The 14,277-nt window shown below is 40.3% G+C and overlaps 1 protein-coding gene across 1 annotated transcript in view; it reads left to right on the forward strand.

Annotated features, from left to right (window-relative positions):
- psmb7 (proteasome 20S subunit beta 7) overlaps positions 1-14,248 on the forward strand; it is a 74,437-nt gene extending 60,189 nt beyond the window's left edge. The window contains exons 7-8 of the mRNA XM_059993933.1: positions 9,125-9,276; positions 14,015-14,248. Coding sequence (XP_059849916.1) covers positions 9,125-9,276; positions 14,015-14,126 — 264 coding nt within the window. The 3' untranslated portion in view covers positions 14,127-14,248. The remainder of the gene's footprint in view (positions 1-9,124; positions 9,277-14,014) is intronic.
- Positions 14,249-14,277: the final 29 nt, after the last annotated feature.

Here is a 14,277-nt window from a genome sequence, read left to right on the forward strand (position 1 = left end):
CTGACGTTTTGGAATGAGACTTCATCAGCACTGATAAAATGCCAGCTCTTTATTTCTCTCCATAGATGCTGCCTGACCTACTGAGTTTCTTAAGCATGTTGTGTGTGTTACTCGGATTACTAAGTTAGTCACGTAGGTGAAGTTGGGTGGCGCACTCTCGTTGTTCAGAAGGGCCTGTTACCATGCTGTACTTTGAAATGAATATTGATTGTGTGTTCATAAAGTGATGCTAAGTGTCTGTACATAAGGTGACTGATCAAAAGAGAGCTACAAAGAAACATTGTAAACTTATCCTCCCATTGATCAAGGCCCTCTAGTCAAACATGGAACACCAGGTTAAGAAAGCAAATATGGAACATGGAACATAAAACACTACAACCCTTTGGCCCACCATGTTGTGCCGACCTTTTAACCAAGATCAATCTAACCCGTTGCTCCTACACAGCTCGCCATTTCACTGTCCTGAAAAATCCTTCAAACTTGAGCTTGGAAATAAATCTTTATATTGTCTATCTACCAAAGGAATGCTATTTTTGCCTTGAGTGTGCGTGTGGTGAAGATTTACTAGATCTGATTTCTGAGATGTGCAGATTATTAGAGATTGAGGAAGATCTGTCTATTCTTGAGTTTAGAAGAATGATTGAAATAATCTGCCACATGCAGGGTTTGGAAAGGGACTGGAAACCTAAACTTGTCAGGAGAAGTGGGATAAGGGTGCGACCCGTTTACAACTCGGGGTGTCAGAGTTCAGAGCTCAATTCTGATGTCATCTGCAAGGAGACTGCATGTCCTTTCTGTGGAATACATGAGATTCCTCCTGGTCCTCCGATTTCCTCCCACGGTTCAAACACATACCGGCTGCTAGGTTAATTTGTCATTGTAAATCGTCCTGTGATTAGTTCAGCATTAAATGAGGGGTCACTGAACCAAGCGGCTCGAAGGGCCAGAAGGTCCTATTCTCTACTGCATCTCTAAATAAAGTAAAATAAATAATTCTTGGAAAATGATGGTCTAGGAACAAACTGAGTGGTGTTTACTCTCCTCCAGAGTTGTAAATTTCTGGAAATTTTTAACAAAGTAGCCTTTAGTTCAGTATACTTAAAACTGAAACCAGTAGAAAACTATTGGTGTTTTGTGCAATATTTAAATTTTCCTTTTTTTGTATTCTAAAGCAGCTAAATTTGGTTAAATAAGAGTAAGTGATATTAAGTGATAATGAAAAAACACTTACCTATGCACAGGCAAAGGAAGGCAAGATCTGTTCTGCCAGAAATACTGTTGTTCATTAGGCTGTGTATTGTGTGTGGGGATTTCTAGACTTGGCTATTGCAGGATCTTTTAACCTAAATGTCTACAGTGGAGGCCGCAAAGATGTTTGCTTTTGTACGCTAAATAACGTCCCTTATTTGAAGACAGTCTGCTTTCTGCCACGTTTACTAACAGTTGTATTTGGACAATGCCACTAACGTCACAATGGAAAGTAGTTTGAGGTGAGGTACATATGTATGGAGTGGGGCTCCATAAATTAAACCTTCATGTCATCATAATATGCATGCATTGGGCAGGCATTGAAAATAAACAGTTTTGCTGTGAACCCGGAAACTTTATCCTGCAAAAATGCACCCAGTTTAATCAATCTCATTTAGTCCACATCTGTCAGATGGGAAAAGCGGAGCGTAATGACGAGCTGCATATGAATTCGGTGTGTGTTACTGACAGTAATCCGAACCGCCTGCCACAGGGCTCAGGTGTGGAAGTCCGCAGGCTAGTACCACCAGCTGACATTTTAAGTTTTAATGATTCCATGGGTAGGTGACCACTTGCTGTGAGGTTTGCTTACCGGATCAAGACAGCAGGCAATGGAGATAAAGCAAGACTATTAGTGTCTCAGTGAATACTCTGACAAAGCAGTTTAAAAAAAGTCATGAGTCTTGGATTATTGTGTCATTATTTCCGTGACTGTAAGTCTCTTGTCCTGTCTGTTCGGACAATTACACTGCAGTACATGGAGGAAGCAAAGTGCCATTTCCTAAAAAGACGTATGAATATATTGTCCTTCCCAAAGGGATACTTAAAGATGATATTTTATTGAATTATGGCAAACAGAGCTGGATTATAGAATACATTACTTTTGTTTATCCTTGTGTGCATGCATTTCTCTGACTTAAATTATAATATTAGCCTGGATTGTATTTTATCTTGGCATAAACTGCATTTTTCACTCCTCTGATTGTTAATGGTGAATTAATAATTTTAAACATCCATCGATATGATTGTAAACCCATCTTTGTTTGAAGGTGAAACGGCTAATGAATTCATTTAAACTGGTCAGACGTATCTTGAACTGATCCTAATGCTCCAGAGGCAGCAGATGTTAAATTTGCATTAAAAATAACGTGGCTAATCTAAGATCAGTTAGGTCAATGGGCAAAAGACATTTTGCTTAAATTTGTAATCACATTTGACTTTTCTTTCCAGTAACCAAGGCTAACAGTGGAAAGCAATTTGGTTTGACATTCGGATGCACTTTTCTGGATAAATGCAGTAGTATAGTGGATTCCAGTTAATTGGGCTGTCGGTTAATCAGGGCAGCTGCTTATTTGGGTCAATTCTTTTTTTAAAAAAAACAAAGACTAATTGGGAAAATAACTAGAATTCCCTTCATTTATTTGGGATATCATGCTGCTTAATTGGGACAGGAAGCTTTAGTTGAACAGTTTCTAACTAACATCAGGTTTGTGTTCTTGTGTGCTTGTTAGATGCTACACCGTGCTTAGAGCAAACAGTTTTAAAATAGCAGTAGTTTGTGTTCAAAAAGCAGTGGTTTTCGTAACTTATAGTTGGCAAAAGATAATCAACATGATTAGGCACTATCCCGATTTTAATAATTTTGATGAATCAGAAGAACACAACAGCGTATACTGGATGAATTCCTCAGGTAGAAACTATTACGAACTAATACACAGTTTTGTAGTACTGGAGTAGCATTGGTAATGTTCTAATTTGTTCAGTATTTCATTTAAATGCATAATTTGTTACTCAGTTAAATGGTATTTTTAACTAGTTCCATGAAACTTTGTCTAATTGGAGCAGCCGCTTAGTAGAACACAAATGTACTGGTCCCAATGTGTTCCAATTAATCGGACTCCACTGTATTTTAAATACTTGCCTCCATCTAGATATTCCTGATTTTTAGTATTCCTGTAACTAACTATAAGTCTTTTGATGAATGTTACATAGACTGTGTACAAATTTCTGTAATATGTATAAATGTAGTCATCATGGGCACTTACGAAATAATCACAAAAGCTGTAAGAACTGCTTTAGCAGTTAATATATATTAATTGCACTAAAAGGCACCACTGTTTTAGTCACTTAATTGATGTGAAAAATAAACTATAATTCACGGTTCTTTAAAAATGAAATATTACTGATCACAAAACAGCTCTAGAGAATAGATTTTGTTAAATATGATGGAAAACAGCCATACATTAATGTGAGAGAGATGAAGAGCTGTAACACTATAGCCTCCAGTGGTTTAATCTGATCCATGAAGATGTATCTACTTTTCAACTTGTAAGATTAAAAACTTGGCATCAAAACAGTTTGCATAATTACTTACTTACTGCCCATTACAACATTGGTGTTTAGAGCAGTGATGAAGGTCCTCCATCTCTGGCGGTGTTCAGGTCTTCCTTCATCTTGTCAGTAGCTTCTTCTCGGGTTTTCACTACAGTTAGTCATGCAAGTTCCGGGTGGAAACTCAGGAATACTGTTGCGCTCAGATGCAGAAGGATTCTTCATTGCTGTTTCCGTAACAGTTTTGGTCTACCAGTTAAGGTTGTTAGACCTGAACTGAACCCTGAACCTGGGAGACCGGTGCACCACATCTGGCCTCTACCCTTTGACCTGCTTAGCATGGGTGACCTTACAAAGAGCTGAAGCACAAGGCCCTGACTCCAGCCAACATGGCTCTCCGGCTCATTGGGGCGCGCCAGACTCCAAACCCCACGACAAGGTTGCAGTCCTCTTGGAAGAGGGTGTGACTTGGTTTAAAGTACATAAAATCATTACCATTCTCTCTACTGTTTTTCCTCCCAGAGTCTATGAAGAATGGGAGTACGGATGACAACAAAGCTTGACATCAGATGCGTACCCCTAGGGTACCTAAACTGTCACATTCTCCTTTTTATAAGATGCTGCCTGGCTTGCAGAGTCTTTTAAAATATTTTTGCTCTTTTGTATCTGTAGTATTCACTATAATAGTAGGAAAAGTGGAAGAATAATAGCAATGTGCTTTGTTAGATATCTAGTCAAGGGAGAATTAACCCAAGCCATGGTTTAGAATGGAGATTTTGTAAATCTGTAGATCTGGTGCTGATAAACCGCCTTTTACTATTTTATGAAAGCCAGAAAATGGATGCAAGGCTGATTCATTTCAGTGAATAAATGAGTCACAGAGATCATATTTTAAAAGATATATTTCAATTTAATAATTTGTAATTTTCAGTTGAACATTCTTGAATTAGATATTTTTTTAAAGTATGTTAAAATTGTTTATAATGTAGATCAAAAGTAACACTTAATGTGGAAGTGTCCAGGAATTTTTTCCCAGCTGGGCAATATTTTATGACAAACCAAGCATTTGGGGATTTGCAGGCAGCAGCATAAATTTATTGTTGTTTTTTCCCCTTCTGTGAATATATTTTAAAATAATGCTTTCTTTTTCTATGATGAGGAAAAAAATAGTTGTGTGGCAAAATTCTCAGCTTAGTGATTGTTTGAAATTCCTGATGCTCTGAAACGATTGTTGTTTGTACATGCAAATCTATAGCTAGCTGGCTTCGAGTTCCTGACAACGTAGTTCCACCCCCCCCCCCACCTCCCCCCACTACCCGTTAAAGGACCAGCACAGTATCTACTCTTGATGGGCTCCAGTTTGTGTTGGTGCTCAGTCCTTCAGATAATGAGTCTGCAGGCAGTATTCAGCTGTCAGAAGCTCATTTGTATAATCTCAGATTGCATGACCAGCAACAACAGCTACATGCAGTTCACTATTGCAGCAATGTTTAAATCATCTTCGAGGATAGCAACGCTCAGAAAGCCTGCTAGTTCTAAATGCACCAGATTGGCAGTGTTATAAATATTTTATCAAACACTGTTGTTGATTTGCAGTACATGCTGAGATTTTTATTTATCACACAGGGTGTTAATTCCTTTGGTACTTTCTGAAAATGGCTATTACTGGTCAGTGTAATGACTTTTGCTATTGCTTTGGCTCGCCGTGCTCTGGGATGCTGCTGAGGTGACCGTAACATGACTGGTGCAGACCTCTCCGCTCTTCTCGCAAGTGCAGCTCATTTGTCATCTGGCAGTAAATCGAGCTGCACACGAGAGCCCAGGGACACATTCTGTGATGGTCTGATGGAAGTGAGCAGATAGTGCTGTAAAGGCAGCCTGTCACAGATGACTTGTGCTACAGCACATCTTTTCATTCAGGCTCCGCTAAGGTAAAGCGCTTGAGCTCGTGGGGATGGCACTGCCTCGAGTAAGGGCGACATGGTAGTCCAGCGGTTAGCACAATTGCCTTCTGGCACCAACCACTGCCAGTCAGATTTAGTTCAATGGCATAAGCGCAGCTCAGTAGCGTAGCGGTTAGTATAGTGTTATTAGAACGGAGATGAGGAGGAATTTCTTTATTCAATAGGTTTCAATGCAATTGCCCCCCCCCCCATTCTTTTAAGCTTCAGCTAGTACAGACCCAGAGCCATCAAACACTAGTATAGATTGGCAAACTGTAAAGTTGTATATGCAATGGAGTGTGTGTGAAAGAGGGTTTTTTACTGAGAAAGCCATTGATGAAGATTGCAGCAGCAATATTAACACTATACAGCTTACAGCAAGTGATCTGGAGGAAGAAATAATGAGTTGATATATTGATCTCATGTGTTCAGCTGAAGGTAATTCTCTTTCCTGCTGTTTAATTCCTTATTTTCCTTCCCCTGCATTTGAATCTTTCATCAGTCAGTAATCTATCCTAATCAATTTTCTTCATAATCACTGGGCTTCTTTTTTCTGAAGAATGCAAGCATGTCCCGACAGCTTGTGGTCACGATGTCTTGCATCTTTCTTCCTAGTACCTTCTGCGCAGGTGGGCCTCTTCGTGGACTTCAGTTTGCTAAATTTGAGCTGAGCCCCTCATTGTGTGCTGTATGATGCATTTTTCATTCGTTTAGGAAGAAAAAACTGTGATAGAAAGAAATAAAAAGCAAATAAAGCTGCCAAACAGGAGGCTGAATAATTCAAACACAAGAGATTTTGCAGATGCTGGAAATCTAGAGCAACATACACAAAATGCTGGAGGAACTCAGCAGGTCAGATAGTGTCTGTGGAAATCATTTCAGGCTGAGACCCTTCTTCAGGACTGGAAAAGAAGGGGGAAGATGTCAGAATAAAAAGATGGGAGAAAGAGGATGGAGGACTAGCTAGAAGGTGGTAGTGAAGCCAAGTGGATGGGAAGTGGTCTGAGATCGGCTTCATCTGCGAAAAGCAGAATTTCCCATTGGCTAACCATTTTAACTCCTATCCTTATTCACATGCTGACGTGTCAGTCCATGGCCTGCCACTCTCAGGCTGGAGGAACAACACCTCATTTTCCGTCTAGGTAGCCTTCAACCTGATGGCATAAACATTGATTTCTCCTTCTGTTAATTTCTTTTCCTCCTGACTTATTCTATTCCCAGTTCTGGCATCTTATTTCTTCTCCTCACCCGTCTATCACAACCCTCCCCCCCCCCCCCCCCACCCTCCGTCTTCCCTTCTCCCAGCCACTCTCCTCTCCTATTAGATTCCTTCCTGCCAGTCCTTTACCTTTCCCACCCACCTGGCTTCACCTATCACCTTCCGGCTATCCTCCCTCCCCTCCCCCAGCTTTTTATTCTGGTGAATTCCCCTTTCCTTTCCAGTCTTGACTTGCTGAGTTCCTGCAGCCTTTTCTGTGAATAATTTAAATGACTTTGAATACCCCCAAAACCATCACTTGTAGATGAAAGTCTTGGCTAATTGTGTGGAATATGAATATGTATTAATAACAGGCATGTAATACAGAGGGACTGGGTTGATAGGTGTTGGGGATGTTTTATGACTTTCTTCGCACTTACCTGCACAGAGGAACAGGTAAGCTCTGTGTCAGTGAGTGAACTCTGAAATTATGCCCACTCTTGGTACAGGCTGTTAATAGTGTAACAGGGATGTAGTGGGTCTGAGGTAAAACAAGTTTTAAAAAAATATATTTTTATATAGAGGTACAGCACAGAACAGGTGTAAGAAGCTGCACTCCGCAGCAACCCGCCTATTTAACCCTAACCTTATCACAGGACAACTTTATAATGACCAATTAACCTACTAACCTATATATCTGTGGGAGGAAACTCACATGCACACAGGAAGCTTCTTACAGACGGCATCACACTTGAACTCCGAACTCCAACACACCAAGCTGTAATTTATTCATTTAGTTCCTGAAAACCAAACACAAATCAGAGAATTATATTTAAAAACTCAAAAAGACTGTGATCAAATGGAAACATTGGTAAACATCCACCAGGAATTTGTCAAAATGAGGAATGATAGTTAAATTAAATGTCCTGGAATATGTCTAGTAAGTTATGGCTTATGGGCATATTGGTACATTACATCTAATTTACTGTATTTCTAAATTAAAATTTCAATCATAGTGTTTCCAAAAAGTGGAACCTTTCCAGGTTTATTATCACTGACATATATGTTGTGGAAATTGTTGTTTTGCAGCAGCCTATGGTGCAACACATAAAATACACAATCAAATACAATAAGAATTTATATATGTAAAATAAATTGAATAAGTAGTGAAAAAAAGAGCAAAAATTATAAGCTCTTTGAGTTGGTTCCACAGTACATCTATAGAAATTTGTTAGACATACCAAATCTCCTCAAACCCCTCAGGAAATGTAGCCCCAGTCATGCCTTCTTCATAATTGTATCGATATGTTGGGTTGAGGATAGATCTTCAAAGATATTGACACCCAGGAACTTGAAATTGCGCATCCTTTTCCACTGGTTAACCCTTGATGAGTACTGATGTGTGTTCCCTCGATTTCCCCTTCCTAAAATCCATGTGCCACATGCTGACCTTACTTTAGAAAAAAAAAGGGGGGGGGAATTCACAATTGGTTTAAAGCTCCAGAGGGGAAAAAATCAATTAGTTTAAAATTGCAATGAATTAGTTTGAGTGTGTGTGTGTGTGTGTGTGTGTGTGTGTGTGTGTGTGTGTGTGTGTGTGTGTGTGTGTGTGTGTGTGTGTGTGTGTAAAAGCTTGTTTCTAAATTATCCCAGTAGAGGGGGCTGTTGCTGCTTTATTGTGTTGCTCATTAATTCAGGCAAGGTGAAGTGTGTAGAAATGGAGTAAAAGTTTTAACAAAATAATCTTAAAATACTGTTCATTGCTAAATTACAAATAGCTGCTCTCTGCAAATTCAAGTTCAAGTTTAATTGTCATTTAACCATACATATGTATGTAGCTAAATGGAACGGCGTTCCTCTGGGGCAAAGGTGCAAAATACACTACATATAAGTCACACACATATAGTCACAGTCACAGGTTATGAAGTGGAGTGGTAGTATAGTGGTTTGCACAATGCTTTACAGAACCAGTGACCCTAGTTCAATTCCTGCAGCTGCCTGTAAGGAGTTTGTATGTTCTTCCTGTGAGCACGTGGGTTTCCTCCGGGTGTCTGATTTCCTCCCACAGTCCATTGTAAATTGTCCCGCGATTGGGCGAGGGTCGTTGGGCAGCGCAGCTTAAAGGGCCAGAAGGCCCTATTCTGTGCTGTATCTCAATAAATAAATAAACAGAAAAGCAAAATAATATTAGCAGAAGTCCCTGAGTGACATGGCCTGAAGATTAATGGTGCATGGGATGTTGTCCTGGAGACAAGTTTCTGCAAGAAGTGGGTCTTTGAATCTGAAAAGAAACAATTTTCCTGTCAGAGTTTATAATCCAATGCTGTGTGCACACTATTTTCATTCTTAACTGGTTTCAAATAACTTTAACTCAGTGTGATTATCCCCAAAACTTTTCTGTTAGGAAGAAGAGGCTAAACAGCTTGTCCGTGATGCCATCGCTGCGGGAATTTTCAATGACCTCGGGTCTGGCAGTAACATTGATCTGTGTGTGATAACGAAGAATAAGTTGGACTATCTAAGACCACATAATATTGCTAATAAAAAGGGCGTGAGGTAAGCGTGTGTTCAGCTTTGCACATAGAACTTGAACTATACATTCAGTGGTGACTTTATTAGGTACCCCCTGTATCAAATAAATTGGCCACTGGGAGTACATTCATGGTCTTCTGCTGCTGTTGCATGTTCAGAGATGCTCTTCTGCATGCCATTGTTGTAACTTGTAGTTATTTGAGATACTGTTGCCTTCCTGTCAGCTTGAATCAGTTTGACCATTTTCCTCTGACCTTTTATTAACAAAGTATTTTCACCCACAGAACTGCTGGATTTTTTTTTTGTTCTTTTGCACCATTGTGTGTGAAAATCCCTGGAGATCAACAGTTTCTGAGATACTCAAGCCACTCTCTCTGGCAACAACAATCATTCCACGGTCAAAGTAATTTAGATCACACTTCTTCCCCATTCTGATGTCTGGTCTGAACAACAACTGAAGCTCTTGACAATGACTGCATGCTTTTATACGTTGTGCTGCCACCACATGATTGGCTGATGAGATACTTGCATTATTCAACAGGTATACCTAATAAAGTGACCAGTGAGAGTAGAGTGGTACAGCACAGGAACGGGCCTTGCAACCCACGATGTCTGTATCGAACATGATGCTGAATTAAACTGATATACTTCTGCCTGCACATGATCCATATCCCTCCATTCCCTTCATACTCATGTGTCTAAAAGCACCTTAAATACCACTGTTGTACCTGCTTGTAATTACCTCTAACAGCCTGTTCCAGGCACCCACCATTCTCTGTGTAGAAGCAAAACTTGGCCGACACATCTCCTTTAAACTTTCCTCTTGCCTTAAATGCATGTCCTTGAGAACACAGAATATTACAACACAGTGCATGCCCTTTGTTAGTGTGCTGATCTTTTAATCTACTCTAAAATCAATCTAACCCTTCCCTCCTATGTAGACCTCCATTTTCCTATTATGCACAACTCTATCTAAGAATTTCTTATAAGTCCCTAAGGTACCTGCCTCTACCACATCCTCTGGCAGCATGTTCCACGCACCCACCACTCTCTTACCTCTGGCATCCCCTCCCGTATGCTTTCCTCCAATTGCCTTAAAATGATGCCCCCCTGTTAGCCATTTCCACCCTAGGAAAAAGTCTCCAGCTATCCATACAATCTATGCCTCTTCTCATCTTGTATACCTCTGTCAAGTCACCTTTTATCCTCTAAATATATTTGACATTTATATCCTGGAAAAAGAGATTCTTTGCTATCTGCCCTACTTATGCCCCTCATAATTTTGTAAACCTCTGTCGGGTCTCTCCTTACAGCTCACACTCTCTAATCCAGACAATGCCCCAGTGAACCTCGTGTGCATCCTTTCCAAAGTGATCATATCCTTCCTGTAATGGGGTGAGCAGTATTGTGGCTGGACCAATGTTTTATATAGCTGCAGTATGATTTTCTTTCTTTGTAACTTGTTCATAGAATTCACCATTCCATCACCTTTCTGTTGACACCTGGAATTTTCCCCATCTACTTAAACCTCTCAACCCTTATAACTTTAACATCTCTTAAGTCTCCTCATAGCTTTCTCTTGGGGAAGTCTCGCCTCTCTTTCTCAGCAGTACCATTGCTATTCTGCTGAGACTTCACAGCTCCACCTCCAAGTATCTGATAAGCCTCATAAATTGTGGTGCACAGTATTAGTCACAATAATCATTGAGTTTAAAACCAGCCCTTCCAGTTTGCAGGTCAGTTGATGAATAATGTTTCAACCTGCAATGTTGCTTTCTCCACAGATGCTGCCCGACCTGCTATGTATTTATTTCAGGTTTCTAGCATCTGCAGGCTTCTGCTTGTCCAACTTGAATCAGAGTTCTTGCATAGTTACTGCCAATTGAATTCCTCTCGTCAATTTTCACTTGTCTCCAAGCAGATCATCTGCAGGGGGCAAGTATTCACCACCTTTCAGCAGGCACCGTCACCACTTGCATCATTGATCCCTCTTCATGCCCTCACGATCACGGGTTTCCTTTGTTCTCTCCACTCCTCCCTGTTCTCTACTGCTAAAGCAGTCTGACCAATGCCTTATAAAGGCTCAGCAATACATCTTCATTTTTATGTTCTAGTCTTCATGAAATGAATTCTAATATTACATTTGCCTTCATTACTACCGACTCAACCAGCAAGTTAACTTTCAGGGAATCTTGCACTAGGACTCCCATGTCCCTTTGCACTTTCGATTTCTGAATTTGCTCCCCATTTAGAAAGTAGTCTACTCCTTTATTGCCTTTACTAAAGTGCATAATCATACACTTACCTACACTATATTCCATCCAGCACTTCTTTGCCATTCTCCTAATCTGGCCAATTCCTTCTGGAGACTCCTCAGTCTTCTCAATTTGTCCTGCCACATTTTAAGGAACAACTAGTTTACTCTTCCTGCATTCATGTTGTTGTATCATCTCAACATTCCTCCCTAAATGTGCCAGATTGTCCTATCAGAGGCACATACAAAAGGCTGGAGGAACTCAGTCAGTCAGTCAGACAGCATTATGGGAAGGAATAAAGAGTCGACATTTCAGGCCTAGTTCCTGATGAATGATCTTGGTCCAAAATATCAACTGGTTATTACTCTCCAGCGAAGCTGCCTGACCTGCTGAGTTCTTGTATTATTTGTAGCTCTGGATTTCCATCATCTGCAGGATCTCTTGTGTTCATGTCTTACCAGAGGCTTTGTGCATTGCATACCACATTGGTTTTACATTCTGCATCTGAAATGGCAGGCATGACAGACACTTTGTCCACAGCAGAATAGTCACTGTGACAGCACAAGATCAGCGACCAGGCAGTTTATTTTCTGGGGTAACATTAGCAGGATATCAGCGCTCCTTGCTCTGCCAGGATATGATGTTAAGTGTCTACTTGAACAGCTAACACATAGGCAGATACTAGATTTAATACCATTAGTGAATGGGAATGATTTACTTAACAAATAGCCACTTGATTAGGTACAGGATTATACCTAATGCAGTGGGCACAGGAGTGGAAGCCGGTGTGATCTTCTGCAACTTTAGCCCATCCGTTTCAAGGTTCGATGTGTTGTGCCTTCAGAAATGCTCTTCTATACACCACTGTCCGTAACACCTATTTTTTTGAGTTACTGTCAGCTTGAACCAGGCTGGCCATTCCACTTTGATCTTTCTCTTTAACAAAGTGTTTTCATCCACAGAACTACCACTCACTGGATGTTTTTATTTGTTTGTTTTTCACACCACTCTCTGTAAACTCGAGAGTGAGTTGTGTGTGAAAATCCCAGATCAGCAGTTTCTGAGATATTCAAACCACCCCGTCTGGGACCAACATCATTCCATAGTCAAAAAGTCACTTAGTTCACATTTCTTTCCCATTCTGATGTTTGGTCTGAACAACAGTTGAACCTCTTGACCATGACGGCAATTCTTTAATGCCTCGAGTTGCTGCCACATGGTTAGCTGGTGAGATATTTGCACTAAAGAGCAAGGTGGCCACTGAATGTATGTGTCATTAGCAAAATCTGATCCAGATTTCTCAAGGATTGCATAGATTGCTTCTGTAGTTTTAGCTTTGCAATGCCTTCTCACTCCCACCCGTCTTGGAAGGAAGAAAAAAAATGCTATGGCCTGTTATTTCTTGATCCTTTGACCCACCAATTTATACATCCTTTGACCCTCTTTGAAGAAGGTGTAGTAGTTGCTTAGTTCTGCCCATTCCCTTGGGAAAGAACAGAACCAATGAAGTGTCTCAGCCCAAAACATCCAACTCTCCACTCCTCTCCATAGATGCTGCCTGGCCTGCTGAGTCTTTCAGCAGTTTGTATGTGTTTATCTGGAACTTAACAGCCAGTATTTTTCCCTACTTAACATAAATCATTGATCTAACTGCATTTCTTTCTAGCCTCAACAAAATATTCCCCCAGCATTCTTAAAGTCAAATTTCAGAAGAAATTAATTATCAAAGTATTTTATTTATTTATTGAGATACAGTGTAGAATAGGCCCTTCCGTCCATTCAAGCCACACCACCCAGCAATCCCCTGATTTAATCCTAACCTAATCCTAGAACAATTTACAATGACCAGTTAACGTACTAACCGGTAGGTCTTTGATGTGTGAGGGGAAACCGGAGCACCCAGAAGAAACCCACGCAGTCACAGTGTGAGCGTACAAACATGCTGCCCCATGTTACCATATACTATCTTGAGATTAACTTCCATGCAGGGATATACAGAAAATAAATACAATAGAATTTATGATGAACAGTCTATATACACAAAAACTCATTAAATCCTAATTATTCAGTAAGAAGCCTCCTATTCTTGGATAAGTTCAGGTTTTTGTATCTTCTGCCCGATGAGAGAGGGAAGAAGAGAGGATGGCTGATGTGTGTAGGATCTTTGATAATGTTGGCTGCTTTACTGAGGCAGTGAAGTGTGTCAACAGAGTCTGTGGAGGGGAGATTGGTTACAGTGATGCGCTAAGCCGTGTACACAACTCTGCAGTTTCTTGTGATCACAGACAGAGCAGTTATCATACCGAACTGTGGTGCATCTGGATAAGATGCTTTCTTTGGTGTTACGAATGAACACAAAAACAAAAGTCAGAATAAAACCCTACAAAGTTGAATCAACTTTGGTATCTCAGTAAGAGGAATAATTGCTTTGATCCTAATGCTGAGAAAGTTTGGTTTCTCTGTAATAGATATTTATTGTTTGTAATATATTTTCTATTTCCCTTCAGGCAAGGCAGCTATAAGTACAGGAGGGGTGTGACAGGAATCCTAACGCAGACGATTACTCCACTGGAACTTGAAGTGGTGGAGGAAGTTGTGCATACAATGGACACTTCCTGAAGAACCTGATGTCCTTATTTTCTTCCCACTCTGTCCAGAAGATCAAATGGTTACATGTACCTTGAAGTAGCAGGAGATGTGTTCCAATTTTTTTTTCCAAATAAAGTTGGTCTCCTAAAATATCTTCTTAATCTGCAGTGATTTTCTTATT

The sequence above is a fragment of the Hypanus sabinus genome, chromosome 18 (assembly GCF_030144855.1).
Source record: "Hypanus sabinus isolate sHypSab1 chromosome 18, sHypSab1.hap1, whole genome shotgun sequence".
Lineage (NCBI taxonomy): Eukaryota > Metazoa > Chordata > Chondrichthyes > Myliobatiformes > Dasyatidae > Hypanus > Hypanus sabinus.